Below are 24,858 nucleotides of genomic sequence, written 5' to 3' on the forward strand. Positions count from 1 at the left end.
GGGAGTGCAACAGCGGGGAGACTTGGGAAGTCCAGGGCTCCGAGTCCACACATCGGCGCTGGAAGGGGAGCAGACCTGCGTGGAGAGCGTGGGAGCCCACAGTTCGGGACATCAGCGGCAGACTCAACACACCAGCGCTGGAACGCGAGGTGAGCCGAACCTCAATAACCCGAGACACCGGCAGGCAAGCGGAGAGAGGAGACTAGAGGGAACGACCCCCGGGGCGGGGGGGACTTCACCAAGCTAACTGGAAGAGAGAGAGAGGGAAAAAAAAAAGGTGACTGGTACGGACACGGGTTTCTCTCTCTCCGCTCACCTCTCAAGGGCGAGCAAGACAAAGAGCAGGCGCCATCTTGGACATACGTCATAAGCAGAGCGACCTCAGGTCTGCACCGGCCCTGAGCCTAGCAGTAAAACCTGACTCTGGGTGGGGCGAATTAACAGGAGATTAGGACTTAGTAAATTTATGGTGCTACTGAACTGAGACTGTGAAAAAAGAGACGGTGGGGGAGAGAACTCACGGAATTCACGTGAGCACTCTCCAGAGACGCTACAATTCCGTAACTTTGGCAACCCAGTGGGAGACTGAAGGAGAATTTGAGCCCACTCTAAGGGCCGAACAGATTCCCTGTGTGGTCCTTGGGAAAGAGCTTCTGATCTCTGGCTCCTGTGGGTATATCATTTGCCTGCTAACTACCTCCAACTTTGTTCAGCTGTGCAGAATAACTTCCCTTTTGAATCAAAAAAAAAGAGAGAGAGAGAGAGAGAGAGAGAGGTTTACCACGCCTAACCTGGGAGTGTCACCTTTGGCACACCAAACAGAGCTCTCAGGCCACACCCATCTCAAGCCCTAAGGCTCCATCAAAAACAGATAGTCCACTTAATCTAGAGTCATAGTATAACAAGAAAAAGCACCACAGTGAAGAAACCAAATATCTCCAATATGCCAAATAACAAACGCAAAAACCAAGGTAATAAAAACAAGGAAGTCACCATGAAGCCCTCAAATGAAAAAGACACCCCAATTCAAGATTATGAGGATGATGACATAGAAGAAATGCAAGAAGCAGATCTCAAAAAATTGATAAGAACATTAAGAAGTTCTCAAAAACAAATTCTTGAACTACAGAAATCCTTAATGGACAAGATAGAAAATCTCTCTCGTGAAAATGAAATATTAAGGAGGAATCAAAATGAAACGAAACAACTAGTACAACAGGAAACTGGGATAGTGACTGAAGTGAAGAATTCAATAGATCAAATGAAAAACACAATAGAGAGCCTTACAAACAGAATGGGAGAAGCAGAAGAGAGAATATCGGACTTAGAAGACAGAGAACAGGAAAGGATACAGTCAGACCAAAGAAAAGAAGAGGAAATTAGGAATCTAAAACATATTGTCGGGAATCTTCAGGATACTATTAAAAAACCCAACATTCGGGTTCTAGGAGTTCCTGAAGGCATGGAGAGGGAGAAAGGATTAGAAAGCCTTTTTAGTGAGATATTAGCAGAAAATTTCCCAGGTTTGGAGAAGGACAGAGAAATCCTAGTACAGGAAGCTCACAGAACCCCTAATAAACACGACCAAAAGAGACCCTCACCACGGCACGTTGTAATTAAACTCTCCACAGTGAAACATAAAGAAAAGATCCTAAAATGTGCAAGAGAGAAACGTCAGATTACTCTCAGAGGATCTCCAATCAGACTCACAGCTGACTTCTCATCAGAAACTCTACAAGCTAGGAGGGAATGGCAAGATATAGCCCAGGTACTAAGAGAGAACAACTGCCAGCCCAGAATATTATATCCTGCAAAGCTATCATTTGTGAATGAAGGTGAAATAAAGACTTTTCATAACAAACAGAAATTGAAAGAATTTGTTGCCACTCGTCCAGCCCTGCAAAAGATGCTTAAAGATGTGTTACACACAGAAACAAAGAAACACGGTCATCAATATGAAAGAAGGTAAAGGAAGGAAACCAAGGAAGGAAAGCTCACAGCAAAAGATCACAGGGAATTCAAAGCATATATTAGAACTTATCTTTGGCAAATGGCAGGGCAAAGTTACCACTTATCATTAGTCACATTGAACGTGAATGGCCTGAACTGTCCAGTTAAAAGACACCGTTTGGCTGATTGGGTTAAAAAACAAAACCCATCTATTTGCTGCTTACAAGAAACTCATCTTTCCAACAAAGATCCATACAGACTGAAAGTGAAAGGCTGGAAAAAGATATACCATGCCAACAGAAATGAAAAAAGAGCAGGCGTAGCCATCTTAATATCAGACACCATAAACTTTACCACAAAAACCATTAAGAGAGACAAAGAGGGACACTACATAATGATTAAGGGATCAATTCAACAGGAAGATATAACAATTATCAATGTATATGCACCTAACTACAGGGCACCGGTTTATCTAAAAGATTTGTTAACGGACTTAAAGGGAGACTTAGACCCCAATACAATAGTACTGGGGGACTTCAATACTCCACTCTCAGAAATAGACAGATCAATAGGACAGAAGATCAACAAGGATACAGTAGATTTAAACGACACTATAGCCCAAATGGATCTAACAGATATATACAGAACTTTCAATCCTACAGCTAAAGATTATACATTCTTCTCAGCAGTACATGGAACCTTCTCTAGGATTGACCACATACTAGGCCATAAAGCAAGTCTCAGCAAATTCAAAAGAATTAGAATCATACCATGCAGCTTCTCAGACCATAAAGGAATGAAGTTGGAAATGAACAACTCAGGAATCCCTAGAGCATACGCAAACACATGGAGATTGAACAACATGCTCCTGAATGAACAATGGGTCATAGAAGAAATCAAAAGAGAAATCAAAAACTTTCTGGAAGTAAATGAGGATAACAGCACAACATACCAAAACTTATGGGACACAGCAAAAGCAGTGTTAAGAGGAAAGTTTATATCAATAGGTGCCTACATCAAGAAATTGGAAAGGCACCAAATAGATGAGCTTTCTATTCACCTCAAGGATCTAGAAAACCTACAGCAAACCAGACCCAAATCTAGTAGGAGAAGAGAAATAATTAAAATCAGAGAAGAAATCAACAGGATTGAATCAAGAAAAACATTACAAAAAATCAGCCAAACGAGGAGCTGGTTTTTTGAAAAAATAAACAAAATTGACACCCCATTGGCCCAACTAACTAAAAAAAAGAAGAGAAAAGACCCAAATCAATAAAATCAGAGATGAAAAAGGAAATGTAACAACAGACACCACAGAAATAAAAAGAATCATCAGAAATTACTACAAGGACTTGTATGCCAGCAAACAGGGAAACCTATCAGAAATGGATAGATTCCTGGACACATGCAACCTACCTAAATTGAACCAGGAAGACATCAAAAACCTAAACAGACCCATAACTGAGACAGAAATTGAAACAGTAATAAAGGCCATCCCAACAAAGAAAAGCCCAGGACCAGATGGATTCACTGCTGAATTCTACCAGACATTTAAAGAAGAACTAACTCCAATTCTTCTCAAACTATTCAGAACAATTGAAGAAGAGGGAATCCTCCCAAATTCTTTCTATGAAGCCAGCATCACCTTAATTCCTAAGCCGGGAAAAGATGCAGCACTGAAAGAGAATTACAGACCAATATCCCTGATGAACATAGATGCAAAAATCCTCAATAAAATTCTCGCTAATAGAATGCAACAACACATCAGAAAGATCATCCACCCAGACCAAGTGGGATTTATCCCTGGTATGCAGGGATGGTTTAATGTGCGCAAGACAATCAATGTGATACACCACATTAACAGACTGCAGAAGAAAAACCATATGATTCTCTCAATAGATGCTGAGAAAGCATTTGATAAAATACAACACCCGTTCATGATGAAAACTCTAAGCAAACTGGGTTTGGAAGGAACATTCCTCAATACAATCAAAGCAATCTATGAAAAACCCACAGCCAACATCCTATTGAATGGGGAAAAGTTGGAAGCATTTCCACTGAGATCTGGGACCAGACAGGGATGTCCACTCTCACCACTGCTATTCAATATAGTTCTGGAGGTTCTAGCCAGAGCTATTAGGCAAGAAAAAGAAATTAAAGGGATACAAATTGGGAAGGAAGAACTCAAATTATCCCTCTTTGCAGATGACATGATTCTTTATTTAGGGGACCCAAAGAACTCTACCAAGAGACTATTGGAACTCATAGAAGAGTTTGGCAAAGTAGCAGGGTATAAAATCAATGCACAAAAATCAACAGCCTTTGTATACACAGACAATGCCATGGCTGAGGAAGAACTTCTAAGATCAATCCCATTCACAATAGCTACAAAAACAATCAAATACCTTGGAATAAACTTAACCAAGGACGTTAAAGATCTCTACGATGAAAATTACAAAACCTTAAAGAAAGAAATAGAAGAGGATACCAAGAAATGGAAAAATCTTCCATGCTCATGGATTGGAAGAATCAATATCATCAAAATGTCCATTCTCCCAAAAGCAATTTATAGATTCAATGCAATACCAATCAAGATACCGAAGACCTTCTTCTCAGATCTGGAAAAATTGGTGCTGAAATTTATATGGAGGCACAAGAGACCTCGAATAGCTAAAGCAATCTTGTACAACAAAAACAAAGCCGGAGGCATCACAATACCAGATTTCAGGACATACTACAGGGCAGTTGTAATCAAAACAGCATGGTACTGGTACAGAAACAGATGGATAGACCAATGGAACAGAATTGAAATACCAGAAATCAACCCAAACATCTACAGCCAACTTATATTTGATCAAGGATCTAAAACTAATTCCTGGAGCAAGGACAGTCTATTCAATAAATGGTGCTGGGAAAATTGGATTTCCACGTGCAGAATCATGAAGCAAGACCCCTACCTTACACCTTACACAAAAATCCACTCAACATGGATTAAAGACCTAAATCTACGACCTGACACCATCAAGTTACTAGAGAACATTGGAGAAACCCTTCAAGATATTGGCACAGGCAAAGAGTTTCTGGAAAAGACCCGGGAGGCACAGGCAGTCAAAGCCAAAATTAACTATTGGGATTGCATCAAATTGAGAAGTTTCTGTACTGCAAAAGAAACAGTCAGGAGAGTGAAGAGACAACCATCAGAATGGGAAAAAATATTTGCACACTATGCAACAGATAAAGGGTTAATAACCAGAATCTACAAAGAGATCAAGAAACTCCACAAAAACAAAACCAACAACCCAATTAAGAGATGGGCCAAGGACCTCAATAGACATTTTTCAAAAGAGGAAATCCAAATGGCCAACAGGCACATGAAAAAATGTTCAAGGTCATTAGCAATCAGAGAAATGCAAATCAAAACCACAATGAGGTTCCACCTCACCCCGGTTAGAATGGCTCACATTCAGAAATCTACCAACAACAGATGCTGGCGAGGATGTGGGGAAAAAGGGACACTAACCCACTGTTGGTGGGAATGCAAACTGGTCAAGCCACTATGGAAATCAGTCTGGAGATTCCTCAGAAACCTGAAGATAACCCTACCGTTCGACCCAGCCATCCCACTCCTTGGAATTTACCCAAAGGAATTTAAATTGGCAAACAAAAAAGCGGTCTGCAGCCTAATGTTTATTGCAGCACAATTCACAATAGCTAAGACCTGGAACCAACCTAAATGCCCATCAACGGTAGACTGGATAAAGAAATTATGGGATATGTACTCTTTAGAATACTATACTGCAGTAAGAAACAACGAAATCCAGTCATTTGCAACAAAATGGAGGAATCTGGAACACATCATGCTGAGTGAAATAAGCCAGTCCCAAAGGGACAAATACCATATGTTCTCCCTGATCGGTGACAACTGACTGAACACCAAAAAGGAAACTTGTTGAAGTGAAAGGGACACTATGGGAAACGGTGACTTGATCAGCATAGCCCTGACTGTTAATGAACAACTTAATACATTATCCCTCTTAGTAGTTTTTTTGTCTGTTCTACTTAATATGACTGATTTAATTCTGTAATTAATACACAGTTATTCTTAAGTGTTGAAATTTAACTGAAATGTGATCCCTGTTAAACATAAGAGTAGGAATAAGAGAGGGAAGAGATATATAATTTGGGACATGCTCAAGCTGACTTGCCCCAAATGGTAGAGTTAGAAACATACCAGGGGACTCCAATTTAATCCCATCAAGGTGGCATGTACCAATGCCATCTCACTAGTCCAAGTGATCAATTTCAGTTCGCAATTGATCATAATGAAAGGACTAAGAGTCAAAGGGAGCACATAAGCAAGTCTAGTACCTGCTAACACTAACCGATAGAATAAATAAAGGGGAGAGTGATCCAACATGGGAAGTGAGATACTCAGCAGACTCATAGAATGGCAGATGCCCTAAATAGCACTCTGGCCTCAGAATCAGCCCTAAAGGCATTCAGATCTGGCTGAAAAGCCCATGAGAGTATTTCAGGCATGGAAAGCCAAGACACTCTGGCAAAAGATCTCTGTGAGTGAGATCTCAGTGGAAAGAACAGGTCTTCAAAGAAGGAGGTACCTTTCTCTGAAGGGAGGAGAGAACCTCCACTTTGACTATGACCTTGTCTAAACAAGATAAGAGTCGGAGAACTCAAAAGGCTTCCATAGCCTTGGAAACTCATGACTGGAGCATAGGGAGATTACTGATGCCATAGACAGGAGTGTCAATTGGTAAAGTCAACAACAGGAGTCACTGTGCACTTACTCCTCATGTAGGATCTCTGTCCTTAATGTGCTGTGCATTGAGATTTAATGCTATAACGAGTACTCAAATAATATATTTCACTTTGTGTTTCTATGGGGGTGCAAACTGTTGAAATCTTTACTTAATGCATACTAAACTGATCCTCTGTAAAAAAAAAAAAAAAAAAAAAGAAAAAAAAAGAAAAAATACAACATTCCCTAGAATCAAAAAAAATCAACAGCAGAACTGAGAAAAATCAAACTTTGAGGCAAGTGCTGCCCTCTGGATACTGGCTGCTCATTTGATACTAAAACCTGCGTGTGTCATGTAAACTGCCCTCTCATCAACAGGAATAAACAAGGACTTATGATATCAAAGAGGAGAATCAAATTGGAAAAATTGAAGGCCAGTGCCACAGCTCACTTGGCTAATCCTCCGCCTGTGGCACCGGCACCCAGGGTTCTAGTCCTGGTTGGGGTGCCAGATTCTGTCCCTGTTGCTCCTCTTCCAGTCCAGCTCTCTGCTGTGGCCTGGGAGGGCAGGGGAGGATGCCTCAAGTGCTTGGGCCCTGCACCCACATGGGAGACCAGGAGGAAGCACCTGGCTCCTGGCTTTGGATCAGCGCAGCGCCGGCTGTAGCGGCCATCTGGGGGGTGAACCAATGGAAGGAAGACCTTTCTCTGTCTCTCTCTCACTAACTCTGCCTGTCAAAAAAAAAAAAAAGTGAAGCATTCAAATAAATAAGTATTGAATGAAGGCTCAAAGAGGTTAGTTATTGGAATGTCTTTTCAAATATCTGAATAAATATCAACTGCAAAATGAAAGAATTGAAACAATAAAAATAATGTAAGATAATAGCTAGGAAAGATAAATTTGATCAGCTGTATTGGGAAAGTACAAAATGTACCAAAGTAAGCAAGTACACAATGCACACTTACAATAGTGAATTAAACTCAGGTACCTAGAGGATTAAGGAACTGAAAGAGTGAGCTGCCAAATTATAGTACTGAACAACAATGTTTTACTATGCTCCTAATGTATATTTATGAAATGCATGCAAATAAATAAATAAATAGAAAATGCAATTATATGATAGCTAGAATGATGATTAATAAAATATGACAAATTAATAGCCAAGCAAGACTTGATTATTTGCCCATTTTAATTAATAACTAAAATAAGAAAAGTTCAAATGTAAAAAACATGAGCAATTTGAATACACCTGGTTATTTCTAAAATGTTCACTTTAGGAAGAATGAAGACATTTCTTGTGTGAAAGTCTGAACTCCAAAAGTAAGAGTAAGGAAATTGTCAACATACAGAAATATTAAATCATGGTGGATCTTGAATTGAAGAAAATGTAAATTCTGGGCAATATAGGTTTCAAAGTATTTAGATATAAGAAAATGAAAATCACATGCAATTGAATTAATTATACAGCAACCTAGTCTTTCAGAATAATTTATATAATGTAAAACAAATATATTTCAAGAAGGCCATTTTAAAAATTATATTTTTTATTTGAAAAGAAGACAGAGGGACAGGGAGAGGGGAGGGAGATGGAGAGGGAGAAGAAGAGGGAGAGAGAGAGAGAGAATCATACACATGCTGGTTCAGTACTCAAATGTGTTTGCCAAGGAGTAGCCCAGGTCAATTCCAGAAGCCTAGAACTCTGCTAGCCCAATCACATAGGTGATAGGAACACAAGTACTTGATCCAGCACTTGCCATCCTCCAGAGTGTGCACTGGCTGAAAGCTGGATCAGAAACACAGGAAGGAATTAAACTCAGACATAGAAAATGGCAGGTGGGCACCCCAGGAGGGCTCTAAATGCTGCACCACACACATTCTGCAAGGCCACTTTTTTGTTGATTTATTAAAATTCTAAGATTTTCCATGGAATATTTTGCAAAATATTTATGATCCTTTTTTCAGAACCAATAAGCACCAGTGGACTGACAGTGGCATATAAGTTGACCACAAAACCATGCACAAACAGGATGACTGAGTCATATGCCCACATTATCATTGAGGAGGATGAGATGATGAAGTCCACCCAGTACATGACCACAAAGAAAGTCACCAGCAGCAGGATGGTCTGGGTGGCCTTTTTCTCTGGGGAGGATCTTGGGGAGAGGCTGGTGCTGTGAAGGTGCTGGGACCTCTTCTGATGCCTGGACAGGAGAGTCATCATGTACACACTTGAGAGCAGCATGACTCCCACAAGGAAGACGTCCCTGCATGTTGTCAGTGTGATTATCAAGGCCATGATGCCATGGTTGATGGGGAAAAATGAACAGTATTTAGTGAAAGCCATCAGGTTGATCTGTGTCACATTGGAAGATGCCACAGTGTGGATGAGTGTGATAGTACTGAAAGACAAACACATTAACCATGTGAAGGGGAGGAAATAGGAAATAAAATATTTTGATTTGTATTTAAACTGTGCCAACCAGGAAGTGAAGGGACTGATGGTGATGGCCTGGATGACACTCAGAAGGCAGGTGTTACAGATGGAGAGGCCCCTCATTACTCTGTTTGTGTAGTGCAAAACTTTACACTTCAAGTCATTACAAACATTCACTGACTCAAACAGGTCTGCTGAGAACAAAAACAGCACAGTAAGGAGCAACATTATGTGGGTGAAGGCCAGGTGACAAATGGTCAGGTCAGTGGGCTTATGCCTGTGATCCAACAGGAGTGTGAAGATGTGGGAGAGGAGGAGGAGGGTGTTGGCTGAGATTCCAATGCCAGCTTGAAAAAGAAGATATTTATCAACAGCAACAGGAACATCAAGAATGCTCATCTTAATACCATGCATATCTGAAAAGTAAACACACAAAATGATAGGTCTCATTTCATCAGAAAGAATTATTCTGCCTACCAGAAGTTTGCTTTCTATCTTCCTATCTTCACAATGGTCCTGGAGCTATCTTGGTTTCAGTTTCCATCCCAGAAATCCCTTCTTTGAATTTTCTTCTATTCAGGAAGATATTTTCAAAGTTTAGCTTTCAGTCACCAAGAGGAAAACATCATAAATTCTTCATTGTGAATTATACATGAAATTGCATCAAAATTATCACATGGTGACATTATTATTGCTAATCTAATTAATATAGGGAATTTAACTAATATATAGATACTCTATCTTACTTCTAAAAATTCTTGGATCCTCAATACTTAAATTAATTCCTTTCTGGTTTTATTTAAGCAGCTGCAATGTTACAATTTCACAGTTACTTTAGCATGTGATTGCCTTGGTTATGGGTATAATTATGTTAACTAAATAATTTATTCTAGGAGATGTGATTTGATTTTATGGTGCTACAAGATAATAATTTACAAACAGCAGAAAAGTGTTCCCTCAGCATTCCATAGGTTGAAAAACTTAAGATGGAGGGACTTCCAAATGATGATGGCCTTGTTGTTTGTTCCATGGAAAAAAGTGTAGGTACAGAGTGAGGGGCAACACATTTAAACTTAACTCAGGTTAAATTTCAACATGAGTTTCAGAGGGGGCATTTAAATCATACTGAAGATTTAGAAAAAAATTAGCACATGATAAGGAGGAAAACAGCAATTTAGCACAGTCCCTTTCATTTTTGAAGATGATGAATGTGCAATTATGTTTTAGAGCCACTTTAAGCACTGTAGACCCATCAGTATAAATATGTAAATTAAAATAGAAATGGCTCATATTTAGACATTTGTAGCTGTGTTCGAACAGATCTATAATGAAAAGTCCATGGATTTGGTTATCTGTTACTCTACCATCACAAAGCTCTTTCTCCTAAATAGACATATACAACTTTTAAATTTATGTATTTATTTATTTGGAAGGGAGAGGGAAAGAATCTTCTCTTTACTGGTTTACTCTACAAATGGCCCCAACAGACAGTAGTTGGTTGAACTGAATACAGAAGCCAGGAACTCCTTCCAGTCTTCCACAGGGATATGGGGTGGGAGGTCATGAACTTTTGTCATCATATGCTGCCTTCCCAGATAAAATAGCAGAGAGCTGGATTAGAAGTGAATCCAGGAATCAAATGGGCATTCTGATCTGGGATATCAGCATTGTAACTGGGCAGTTTATCTCCCTGAACCACAATGTTGGCCTCAGACATGCATATCTGAATTGTCAGTTAATCAACATTTTGCTACCTCCAACAAATTACAATCAGCAAACATGGTTCTGCTCCCAGGTTGAATCCAGGGGAAGCATAAGAATCATATTAACTTAATGATACAAACAATATGGTTTCCAAGTTTTAAAGGTCCCTCTTCAGTAGTAGTACAAAAATAGTAAAGCATAGGTCACTAATATTTGAAGTATTGTTTTAAAATATATACCTGAATTATTCTATTAAGGTAATTCATGTATAATGACCACAAAACAAAGAGATCATAAATTATATCAGGAAAATATTATAGGCAACAATTTTGGCATTTGTTCTCTGACCCAACATTATATCTGCCTCATTGTTTCTGATGCATGCCTACCACTGCTTGCAAGCATTCCTCTACAGAAGTGCATGTACTCTATTTCAATCAAGCTCTAAGGGCATTGGTGCTGATGCTAGACTTCAGAGAACCATGGTTCCTTGGAGTAGAGATTGCCAGACAAAATTCAGGGTACCCATTAACTATGAATTTCAGACTTATTTTATCAAATGTGCATCCCAATGCCCTCCTATCACAATAAAGAGATACATATTGTATGGTTTTCCTAAAATATCAGTCATTAGTTACTTTAAATTTAAATTTATGTGGGTTTCCTTTAATTTAATTTGTTGAATTTGCAAACACTAACTTGCAAACTATTATGGGATTTGGAATAACTTGGTGCATACAACAGAAGAAAGGAAATATGCCAATACACAGACCAAATCCAAAGAGAACAAATATAGGTTGCTTTACATGTAAAGGAGAGTGGATTCCAACCTCATTAAATTATATAAATGCGAATGCACGGCTTAGCCTTTACTTTGAGAAGCAATCACTAGTTTGTTCTGGGGCTGAGGATGATCCCTATGAAAATTTTTAGAAAACAGATAATGTACATCATGTCCATTGCCATTGTATTGTTTCTTTCATCATTCTTAATATTTTAATTCCCCAAGATTATACATAGTTGAGGATTACAGTGGAGAAAATAGCACAATTAGTCATACCAGGAACGAAGACTGACGACTAAATCTGTGAGCTTAGATCAGATGCAGAGAGAGTGCAATAAAATAAAGAAACCTTTTTTAAGAATAAATGGGCTACTTTTAAATACAACAATTTGTCATTTTTAAGATCTCTATAATATCTAATTTTCAAAGAAATGTTACTTTAGATATGATATCATTTTTTTTTAACTTTTATTTAATGAATATACGTTTCCAAAGTACGAATAATGGATTACTATGGCTTCCCCCCCATACCGTCCCTCCCACCCACAACCCTCCCCTTTCCCACTCCCTCTCCCCTTCCATTCACATCAAGATTCATTTTCAATTATCATTTATATAGAGATTATTAAACTCTGCCTGGGTTAGATATAACCTACATGCAAATATAACATATATTACAAATAGTATTTTGCTTCATTGTTAAATTATACAAATCAAAAACATTTGTCTCAAGAATCTGCCCATATTCTATGAACAGCATTGTTCACAATTCAAAGAAATTTTGAGAATTTGGTAGGAAATGTGCAAAGTATAGCACTTTTTCTGAAGGCTTCAAAGTATTTCACTGCTGCTTCTCTGTGCATCACAGTCAGGAGAGGGTGAAAGGGAATAGAGAACCTGTTCTCTCTGCTGCAGGTGCCCCCTCTGTTAGTCCCCTGCCAAAATGCAGGGACTACATGAAGGCTGCTGAGACACTGAGACAAACAGTCTCATGCTATGCAGCAGATCACTACAGTGCTTTTCTCCTCTCTGAGACTCTGCACTTTACGCTGTGACATTTAAAGACACGCAGGAGACTTGCTGAATTCAGACATTAGCATAAAACTTAGAATGATTCAGTAACAAAACTGAAATCAACTGATCATTTTAAAGCATATTTCAAAGATCAGTCCAACATTTGAAACTTTAAAAATGAACACCACATGTACAAAAGTTACTTTTTCAAATAGAAAACTGTGTTCTTAAAATTGTTATTTTTCTCTTATCACAAAGGACTTCACCCAAATTAATATACATAGCATTGTTAGAAATCAGAGTTTATTTAGAAAACCTAAAATAATAACAGAGAATATAATTTATGGCACTCATTTAACTCGTGGTACATGCACTGGGTTTGTTATTAGCTTGACCAAAATTTGATAATGAGCAGAATATTATATTTCCAAATAGTTTTATGGTAATGAAAATAAAATCTCTCTACAGGTAATTATTATAATGGCAGAAAAATATTTCTTGGGTGACTTCCTATAATTTAATTATTTTCAAGTTAAAGAGCTAATATTTTATGAAATAAAGATTTAAATTATTTCAAAATACCTAAAGTATCTTAAAGTATTCTAATTATAAAAAGACTGATGGCTAAAGTCAAGCCATCTGAATTAAGCCAGACTTGATGTTTTGTGAAATATAAAATTTCACATTATCCATATAGTAAATGAAAGTGAGAAAAAGTATTAAAGTGCAATAAAAATAAATTCCAGTTCAAACATTGAATCAGTTAATTATAAATGTTCTTTATTGCAAAATTTATAACCTTATAAAATTGATGGTCATGTTTGAAGCCATCTTCTGATTTCACTTGTTAACCTCTAAGAATCAAGGGTGACATAATGAGAGCAGTACTTTCCTTACATGCATCGAGATTTTCCTACAACATCCATGCAGCCTACTTCCCTGTGGAGCACTCACCACCACTGACAGAGCTGACAAGCCTGCACTCACCTAGCTGAATCTGCAGGGAGGCTATGGTTGTGAGATGAGACTTGCTCCACGAGGCTATATGAAAAGAATACAATGAGCTCATCTCCCAGCTGGCCCACAATTGCCATGTCACCTGACTTCGGGATTGACACACACAGGAGACACAGCAGGGAAAAGTGTAAAATCAGGAAGCAAGAACATCTGGGATCCAAACTTGCTCACGTGTGAACACATTTTCCTAGCCTTCAATGTCCTGAAGGGGCTGTATAGTCATAGCCCTTTGTCAGCAACGCAGGAGTTTTGCGATAACCCCAGTTTCAAAATAAGTCAATGCTACCTTCATGCGAATGTTATCTGGCTCATTCAGGAGATTCCAGGTGGAATCTTAGAGAGAAATGTTCTTAATCATCAACACCTGTAGGTCTCAGTGAACGAAACCTTAAGCTTTCCCTGGCTGCTCTTGGTAGCCTCTGGTAGCATAAGTTCACTACAGTTTTATGACATTTTTCACTCCCTCGGAGGTGATAATCAAAATGAGAGTTTCCTGTTTAGCCAATGATTCCCTTGAAAAACAAAGATCTTAGGCCCCTAACTTGGTACTGCAATACATTTATGTCACAAATCAGATGCTTTAATCCATTTTTAATCTCTTTTATATCTAATTCTTTAAAGATTTTATTTATTTGAGAGGTAGAGAGGCAGAGAGTTAGAGAGAGAGAGAGAGAGAGAGAGAGAGAGAGAAAGAGAAAGTCTTCCATCTGCTGGTTCACTCCCCAAATGGCTACAAGGGCCAGAGCTGAGCCAATCCCAAGCAAGCAGCCAAGAATTTCTTCTGTGTCTCCCACACAGGTGCAGTGGCTCCAGCACATGGGCCATCTTCTACCACTTTCCCACGTCATAGCAGAGAGCTGGACCAGAAAAGGCAAAGCTGGGGCTAGATCTGGAGCCCATATGGGATGCCAATGCTCCCAGCAGAGACTTAACCCACTACACTACAGCATTAGGACCCTTGTATCTAAATTAAATGTGTAATGTTACAAATACATAGAAAGTGATCTTCACTCACCTGTAGGTTTTTACTAAGGCATGCAATAAAATTTTTTAAAATGTAATATAAAAATAAACAAAATTGGGACCAGTGCTGTGGCATAAGCAGGATAAGCTGCCATTCAATATGGATGCCAGTTCCAGACCTGGCTGCTCACTTTTGATCCAGTTTCCTGCTAATGCACCTGGAAAAGCTGGCCCAAGTGCTTGTGTCACTGCGCCCACATGGGAGATCCAGAAGAGGACGCAAATTCCTGCTTTTTTTCTGGTACAGCCCCGATGTTGCAGCCATTTCGGGAGTGAACCAGCAGATGGTGGATCTCTGTCCCTCTCTCCCTTTCTCTCTGTAACTCTGTCTTTCAAATAAATTTTTTAAAATCTTTAAAAATAAATAAAATAGTGTAAATCTAAATGTTTTATATTTAATTTTTAGATAATATAAATAGAGCTAGGAGAAATTACTTGAATAACATTTTTTTATTTTTTTAACTTTCTAATTCAATCCCATCAAGGTGGCATGTACCAATGCCATCTCACTATTCCAAGTGATCAATTTCAGTTCACAATTGATCATAATGAAAGGACTGAGTCAAAGGGAGCACATAAACAAGTCTAGTACCTGCTAACACTAACCGATAGAATAAATAAAGGGGAGAGTGATCCAACATGGGAAGTGAGATACTCAGCAGACTCATAGAATGGCAGATGTCCTAAATAGCACTCTGGCCTCAGAATCAGCCCTAAAGGCATTCCGATCTGGCTGAAAAGCCCATGAGAGTATTTCAGGCATGGAAAGCCAAGACACTCTGGCAAAAAATCTCTGTGAGTGAGATCCCAGTGGAAAGAACGGGTCATCAAAGAAGGAGGTACCTTTCTCTGAAGGGAGGAGAGAACCTCCACTTTGACTATGACCTTGTCTAAACAAGATAAGAGTCGGAGAACTCAGAGGGCTTCCATAGCCTTGGAAACTCATGACTGGAGCATAGGGAGACTACTGATGCCATAGACAGGAGTGTCAATTGGTAAAGTCAACAACAGGGGTCACTGTGCACTTACTCCTCATGTAAGATCTCTGTCCTTAATGTGCTGTGCATTGAGATTTAATGCTATAACGAGTACTCAAACAATATATTTCACTTTGTGTTTCTATGGGGGTGCAAACTGTTGAAATCTTTACTTAATGCATACTAAACTGATCCTCTGTAAAAAAAAAAAAAAAAGAAATTATCAACTCCCAACTTGACTGTCACTGGGATTAAACATGACAATAGGTCTGATCTGATTTCATCATCATTTAAAAAAAATCATCTATTATTTTTCACTTTATGTTTCTGTGTGGGAGCAAACCGTTGAAATCCTTACTTAATGTATACGAAGCTGATCTTCTGTATATTAAGATAATTGAAAATGAATCTTGATGTGAATGGAAGGGGAGAGGGAGTGGGAAAGGGGAGGGTTGTGGGTGGGAGGGACGGTATGGGGGGGAAGCCATTGTAATCCATAAATCGTACTTTGGAAATTTATATTCATTAAATAAAAGTTAAAAAAAATAAAAAAAATAACTTTCATTTAATGAATATAAATTTCCAAAGTACAGCTTATGGATTACAATGGCTTCTCCCCCATAATGTCCCTCCCACCTGCAACCCTCCCCTTTCCCACTCCCTGTCCCCTTCCATTCACATCAAGATTCATTTTCAATTCTCTTTATATACAGAAGTTCAGTTTAGCATGCAGTAAGTAAAGATTTCAACAGTTTGCTCCCACACAGAAACATAAAGTGAAAAATACTGTTTGAATACTAGTTATAGCATTAAATCTCAATGTACAGCACACTAAGGACAAAGATCCTACATGAGGAGTAAGTGTACAGTGACTCCTGTTGTTGACTTAACAAATTGACACTCTTGTTTATGGCATCAGTAATCACCCTAGGCTCTTGTCATGAGCTGCCAAGGCTATGGAAGCCCCCTGAGTTCACTGACTCTGATCATATTTAGACAAGGGAATGGTCAAAGTGGAAGTTCTCTCCTCCCTTCAGAGAAAGGTACCTCCTTCTTTGATGACCCGTTCTTTCCACTGGGATTTCACTCGCGGAGATCTTTCATTAGGTTTTATTTTAAGTGTTTATTTATTTTTATTTGAAAGTCAGAGTTACACAAAGAGAGAAGAGGCAGAGAGAGAGAAAGAGGTCTTCCATCTTCTGATTCACCCCCCAATTGGCCACAAAGGCCAGAGCTGCACCAATCTGAAGCTAGGAGCCAAGAGCCTCCTCTGGGTCTACTGTGTGGGTGCAGGGACCCAAGGACTTTGGCCATCCACTACTGCTTTCCCAGGCCACAGTAGAGAGCCGATCAGAAGTGGAGCAGCCAGGACTTGAACTGGTACCCATATGGGATGCTGGCACTGCAGGCGGCTGTTTTACCTGCTATGCCACAGCACTGGCCCCTTGAATAGCTTTTGAAAGCCTTTAAGAGAAATTCCTAATCTAAAATATGTTTTTGTTTTGTCAGAGAGAAGAAAGGAGGATATTAGGGCTCATCCACTGCCATTTTACTCAGGAATAGACTCACGTATCACTTAAATCAGCTTCAATTTTGTAAGAAATGTATGGGAAGATTGAGTTGAATTAGATTACAGTGACTTTAAAATGTGCTCTGCTAATGAAAGTGAGGCTTATCTTGAATAAAATGGATGATAAAAAGGATAGAAGTGTGAAATAATTGGAAAATATTCCTACAAACAACTCAGTTGTGAGTAAAGATTGAATTTACAGGGGGAAAGAGACAATTAAATAAATCAGAGTCTATTTATCAGATAATGTGAATGGCTGATACCTTGGCCATGGGAACAATGGGATTGATTCATTCTCACATTATTTCATTTTTGAAGATCTCTCTTCATGGTTTATTCAGAACCTTCTTTTGTTTCTATAGTATAAGAGGTCTGATGTTCTTGTACAATCACTCACTTAGTCCATTGTCTGTCCTATCACTGGTGCTCCATAAATGGAATGTTTTAATGAATGTATCACCATAGAATCAGAAAATTTGTGTTTAAATATGATTTCATGGAGCTTCATGGCAATATCTTAGCTGGACCATTTTTCCCCTTCTAACCCATAAAAAGTAGAGAAGAAAAATATTGATATCATTGATGGTTTTATAAAATAAAAAATGACTTTCTAAACTATAAATCAGTGTAGAATATTTACATTATTCATATAATTACAAAATATTTTTGTTTAATGTTATCCTTGATGTTATCCGTTTTGTTTTTTAATTTTATTTCTTAACTTTGTTTTTGATACATTTCAAGTCTACTTTTTCTTATTTTACATACTTATTTATAGAAAACATATATGTCAAAAAGTGAATAGTAGAAAATAACCTTCAGAAATTACTGCAAAATTATTAAATATTTGCCAAATTTAAAATGTTATTTAAATTTAAAACATTATCAAGAAATTGGATTTGAATTGGACATGAAACTCAAATCCAAGGAACTTTAAAATGGGATGTGGATGTTCCAAGCAGTATTTAATCCTAATTTTTAAAAAATAGAAACTCTTGTGAAAATGACTATAGATTAACAAAAACACAGAAAGATTTGACCACATGGATTTTATAATTTTTGCAAATATCAATATAAACAACAAAAATTCATTTTAATGAAGACTGATGATATATTTCTTTCATAGTTTTGTCACAGAAAACACTCAAACAGGACTATTGAGAAGCTCTATTAGAGCTTTTCATGCAACAGCTAATCACTTCTTCAGTGAAACTTAGGAGGAGCTCTCAAGTTTCCTCTGGATATCGATGTAACCTTTAAAAAGTTTTTAATTCATTAGAAGCAGCACAAAATATTTGAAGAAATATGGGCAGATTCGAAAGTTACTAAATTTACTACTTCTCAGAAACATAATAGATGAAATATTCAGATTTTGTCTAACTGAAAATAAAATAGCCATGTTTTATACTTTAAATCTTTATTATTTCACTCCATCTTATGGGGAATGACTGAATCTCAGAGTTGGAATGAGCATTAGGGTCATCTATCCCAGTGCCACCTCCAATGATGTAATCCCTTCTATTGTATTTCTGTTAAATGTTGACTGATTTCCTCTCTGCCTTTTAATACAAATTAATTTGAAATGGAAGACCTCTCTACTGGATAGCATTTCATGCATTCCCCAAACTTCCTTTCTATAGATGCCTTAGATTTAAGAGTGATATAAAGCAAAAATCAAAAGAAGGAGAAAATGCAGCTGCACAGCATAATGCTATAGAGTGGATCTTGACCCTTATGCCTTGCAAAGGAAAGAACAAAATGACAAAACAGGAAATGGAGACACCAGAGGGGTAATTACTCTTGGTACTTTGTAAATATAACATTAAACATCAGTTGTAACTTAAACTGTCAACAAGGAGACAGACATGCATTTAATTTATTATTCAAGTCCATGTGCAAAAAAGTAGAAAGAAAGCACCTACCGCTAATGTAACCCCATGCTGTACATTTTGGAAAAACACCAAGAAATGTGAGTTGTTGATTTTCTAGACGACTTATACAACCTAAACTGGGTTATGCTTGTCACATGTACAACAAATTGTGAAGAAAAGAGCATGCCTACTGGTGTCCTATATTATACAATCATTATTTATATCTAAGTCTTCATTTCCTGTCACTGTCCTTTTGTTCACACTACTCTAACAGAGGGTCTATAAACTAGTCATTGAACGTGATGCACTCCTTCTGTTTTCAGGGTTGCTATTCCTTCCAAGTGGGATGCTATTCCAACACATTTGTACTGTGTCCCTACCTCACATCCTTTTGTGCTCTGCTCAAATCATTCATAGAAGCCTTCTCTGACCGTAAATTTCAAGTACTTTTTTTCATTTGCAGTTCTTTATTAATTTCATATTACCAAGTACCACCTGACAATGAACCATCTTTTTTTCACTACTTATTGTAGTCACTGATGTGAAAGAATGTTGTGCACCTCTACACAAAGAAGAAAATGATCATTAAGGAAGGGCCTCATGAGGCTGAATGACAAGAAGCTTTGGTGTGTTATTCAGTCCATCTCATTTATTTGTTCATTCGTTGAATAATAATTAAAACTAAGCAACCTGTGAAGACATTGTTTCCTTCAGCAGCACTCAGTCTCAATGGAGCTCAGATAGATGGTCAAGTGGCAGCCAAACACCCCAGGACCTCCTGGAGGAGCTTTGGAAACACCCTTCTCTGGCTGGATCTGGAGCCTGACATTGCTTTCAGAGTTTCCTATTGCTCACAGATATTGTCAAGCTGGATTCACACGTCTCGATTTGCTAACACAGACCAAAAACAGAGCCGAACCACTGCCTCTCACAGGCAGATTACATTTTAGCATTCACATTATAACAGTGAACAGAGAAAGATGAGAGGAAATATCTCATGGACCATTCCTCTAAACAAAAATAGAAATCCCCAACCCTTCAGAATGCTACTGTAGCTATTTACTATGTTCTGCTTCAGAGCTTCAAAGTAAAGAATGAGTAAAAGGGGCCGGCTCTGTGCATAGTGGGTAAAGCCGCTGCCTGATGTACCAGCATCCCATATGGGCGCTGGTTCGAGACCCGGCTGCTCTACTTATCCAGCTCTCTGCTGTGGCCTGGGAACGCAGTGGAAGATGCAGCCAATTGGGGAGTGAACCGGCAGATGGAAGACCTCTCTCTCTATCTCTCTCTGCCTCTCCTTCTCTCTGTGTAACTATGACTTTCAAGTAAATAAATTAACCTTTTTTTAATAAAAGAATGAGTAAATAATACACATTTCTTTTTAATCCTAATTCCATATTTTCTTTGATTTACATTCTGCCTTGGAATTCATTATGATTTTCATATTTCTTACGCCTCATTGTATCCTGTTACTGTTCTCTCTGCACAACCAGTGTTGAGAAATTTCCAGAATTATAAATGATAATTTGGTTTATTTCCCTCTATTTTCACAAAAACATCTGAAAACATACCATCCTGACATCCTAGACTTTAATTCTCTTTCATCTTTGTCTTTCCTTCCTTCTGGGTTTTCCCACTAGATAATTTTGACTATCCTTGTTCCCATAATCTTCATTATATACCGTTTTGTTAAGAAGACTATTGAAATGTTGACTGGGAAAGTAATTCCTACAAGGCCAATGGATAGCAGCAGCTATCTTTCATTTTAACCAAATGTTTATCTTTTGAGTCAAATTATGCAAATAGAAACTACACATAACATGGAAATTCATGGAAAGTAAGAGTATTACTGTAGTGGTACAAGCAGTTTAAATCAACTCACGTAGAAAACAGACTGTGAATTTACCCATATACAACAGTGACTTGTTGATGTGGAATAGAGCCCTTTCTCTGCTGGGCAAATATTCTTTCCAACTAGTGAAGCTCAGCCCCAGTCATAGTTAGAGGAGCTTGCACTCTAATAACACAGTACCTTAAACCCATTACCAGACATCTACCTCATACTTATATCTGAAATTTCAAACTCTTCTGTAAGCTAATTTTACCATCATTATTTGCAATATTAAGGAATTTCAAGTGTATCAATTTGGTTTGTACAAATGAAAGTTAGTATGGAAATGTACCTCCTCCAACACTAAACAGAAGGATTCTCTTTATGTCATGGTCATTGCAGTTCTTCTATCATCTTTCATAAGTGACAAAAAGACTAAAGGACTGGTAGAGTTCTTGATTAGATGCACAGGTATGGCCATCTTCTGAAAAATTTCTCCTATAGAGCATGATGTTGCAAACCAAGATGGGTTTGATAAAAGTTCAAATCTCCTGTTCTGAAAGATCAAAACCACAGAAGCTGTTGAATCCTAAGTTCCCCAACTTTAGGAGTTTGAAACAGATTTGGCCTTTAAGGCCCTTTTTGTTTCTCTAAATTGCAGCATCAAAGTGGGCAACATGAATACAAAAATCTTAGAGCTTGTGGGCAAAGAGTTGCTGCATTACTGCCTCTTTCATTTGGGGGGAGTCAGAATGATGAAGGTCGAAGTGGGAGACCAAGAACAGCAATAGTTCAGGCCCTTCAGATTTGCTAAAATTATCTAAGATATTGTACTACACAGCCTAAAGGATTCTCTTCCTTCTGATAGTCTTGAGTTTCTCTTAATATATAAACAGTATAATCTTCGTTTTAACAAATAGTACCTTCTTGAATTGAGGGTGGGGCAGTAGAGCACCATTTTGACAGAATTGGCTGCAAGAATTGATGCTGAAGAATTTATAGCAAATCCAACTATCACAAATAAGTATCTGGATGGAAGTTGGTGGTTCGAGTTCCAGGAAGGTTACAGAGGCTCAATTTCAGATATTTTAGGTATTCATAGGGAGTTCCCACCTTGATTATCTCTGCCTCTCTGACACCAATTTATTCCTTATTTCTTAGGAGCCACCATAAAAAAATCAGTCCTACTGATGTCTTGATTTAGCCCAGTAAGACTCATTTTGGGCCGGCGCAGTGGCTCACTAGGCTAATCCTCCGCCTTGCGGCACCAGCACACTGGGTTCTAGTCCCTGTCGGGGCGCCGGATTCTGTCCCAGTTGCCCCTCTTCCAGGCCAGCTCTCTGCTGTGGCCAGGGAGTGCAGTGGAGGATGGCTCAAGTGCTTGGGCCCTGCACCCCATGGGAGACCAGGATAAGTACCTGGCTCCTGCCATCAGATCGGTGCGTTGCGCCAGCCGCAGCGGCCATTGGAGGGTGAACCAATGGCAAAGGAAGACCTTTCTCTCTCTCTCTCTCTCTCTCTCTCACTGTCCACTCTGCCTGTCAAAAAATAAAATAAAAAAAGACTCATTTTGCATTTCTGATCTTCAAAAGTTGAATAGAAAAAAAGTATGCTTTTTTAAAACCCGTAAAATTGTGGTAATGTGGTAATGAGTACCATGAGCCACTCATACAGATGATCTCTGTATTTTCCTAACAGCTTCAAACAGAGCCCAGTGCCTTCCAGTTTTCCAAGAACAATAGCTCAGAGAGCTGTGTCTGTCAGAGAGCACAGCTGTGTCAGAGAGCACAGAGAACATCTAGATAGGCTTCACTTCCCAAGCTCTGAGTGTTAGACAAGAACAGAGATAAGCCCAGTGGGCATATTGACTATGACAATTATAGCTTAATGTCTGTTTTCCTCACTCCATACATAAATATGATTAGAATGTAGGTCACATGACAGGAAGTAGCCAAGAAAATTAAAAAAAAAAAAACTTTAACTTATCCCATTTAACAGTCATGATTCTGAAACTTGGATATCTGATTTAAAAAGTTCAATTCAAAGACAACGTTGCTATATTTTTGATGATCCCCTTTACTCATTCACTGTGAGAAAAGTTAGATGAGGAAACTATGAATTAAAATACTTATCTCCATAGCTAGCTGGCTAACATCATATATCTATCTATGCATCTATCTATATAACATCTCTATGTATATATATGTATATATCTATCTGTCATCTTCATGATCATCTAGCTACACAAACATGTATGTTCATCCCAATTTCTACCAAAAGGCTTTCTACTAGGGCAGTGCCAACCCCCACCCACCTACCCACAAAGCATCATACCTTCCCTTCAAGGATAGATGTTCAGAAGGTTAAATTATGACTCTTATACAGGTATAAAATGATTATGTCTTATATGTTTTATTTACTGCTTATTAATGAAGGAGCCAAGAATACATTACCAGTAGTTTAATGGGGACTTCTAAAGAGTAATCGCATATGTAACACAGAATATTGAAACTAAAACAGGCAAAATGCATTCTATTTTGAGGAAAGGAAATAAATTGGTCATAAATGAATTGCATTTCTATGTCCTTTCAGAAGATTTATTTAGTGTTGATGCAAATTGCAAAAAAACTTACATTTTTATAAAATATCTGCCAAACAATGAAAGGCTTGAAGGAAAAAAGGAAGAACCTATCATAAACAATAACACCTATTCTTCCATATTATAAATAAGCTGATTATCAGACAATGAATCAGTATGAAAATAAAATTAATAGCAATTCCACTCAAGATCTTATCATTGAGAATTGTAAACTACTTCATTATAGTGAATTGGTGAGAATTATTTCCAAAATAATAGAATAGCATGGGACTCTATTCTCTCTCTCTCTCTCTCTCTCTCTCTCTCTCTCTCTCCTTCTTTCTCTGTTTCATTGCGATGATTGAGAACATTGTCAAAACTTGATCATGGATGGTCCTGGCAGGCCATGGGTTCCAAAACCTTGGAGAATCTTCAAGACCAGGGACTGGATCACTTCTGATGAGTGAATTAAATAGCATGAGGGTCTCATGCTCCCTCTACAGACGCCAGCAGCTAGGCATGCATGGGCAGGAGTTAACACTTCAGGTTATAGATAGGTGTCATACTATGATCAATCAGGAGCTCATCTCACTGGCATGACCCCTCCATTTCTGGGGTCAAAATGAGCCAGTTTAATACAGAAGTAAAAGGTAGCAACCATCTACTAATGGTCAGTAGGCTTGGCTTCCACCTTTTATTATTTTGGCGAGGGAAAATGGAAAATCCCCTAGTTTTCCAGTTAAGCAAAGAGGAGTTATTAACTGTCATGATAATGGAAACTATTAACACCCCTCAGAATAACAGTCCAGGACTATTCAGGTTCATCAGGTCAAACACTGCAGCCTGTGCTGTCGCTGAAACATAGACCTGGCATCCCACCTGTGTCGATGGAGTGCTAGGTTCTCCCTACAGGAAGAGCTGTGTGAGCCATATATGGAAAAGCTAAGCCAGACTTTCCAGATAGTTCCAAGACAGAACACACCTAGACTTGTGACTAAATGTAAACCAACTGTTTCTGGCTGCATTGGATCACTTCTGACTAGTGTATAAAAACAACTTGAGCCGGCGCCGCGGCTCACTAGGCTAATCCTCCGCCTTGCGGCGCCGGCACACCGGGTTCTAGTTCCGGTCAGGGCGCTGGATTCTGTCCCAGTTGCCCCTCTTCCAGGCCAGCTCTCTGCTGTGGCCAGGGAGTGCAGTGGAGGAGGGCCCAAGTACTTGGGCCCTGCACCCCACGGGAGACCAGGATAAGTACCTGGCTCCTGCCATCGGATCAGTGCGGTGCGCTGGCTGCAGCGCGCCGACTGCGGCGGCCATTGGAGGGTGAACCAACGGCAAAGGAAGACCT

The 24,858-nt window shown here is 38.7% G+C and overlaps 1 protein-coding gene and 1 pseudogene across 1 annotated transcript; one reads left to right on the top strand and one right to left on the bottom strand.

The window, feature by feature from the left end:
* The window catches only part of ORYCUNV1R-PS1575 (vomeronasal 1 receptor oryCunV1R-ps1575 pseudogene), a 1,374,299-nt pseudogene that overhangs the window by 655,068 nt on the left and 694,373 nt on the right, over positions 1-24,858 (top strand).
* Positions 8,611-9,540, bottom strand: ORYCUNV1R1663 (vomeronasal 1 receptor oryCunV1R1663). Its single transcript, NM_001167338.1, is given in 1 exon segment — positions 8,611-9,540. A coding segment is annotated over 1 exon segment (930 nt).

Source organism: Oryctolagus cuniculus, chromosome 19 (assembly GCF_964237555.1).
Source record: "Oryctolagus cuniculus chromosome 19, mOryCun1.1, whole genome shotgun sequence".
NCBI classification, from domain to species: domain Eukaryota; kingdom Metazoa; phylum Chordata; class Mammalia; order Lagomorpha; family Leporidae; genus Oryctolagus; species Oryctolagus cuniculus.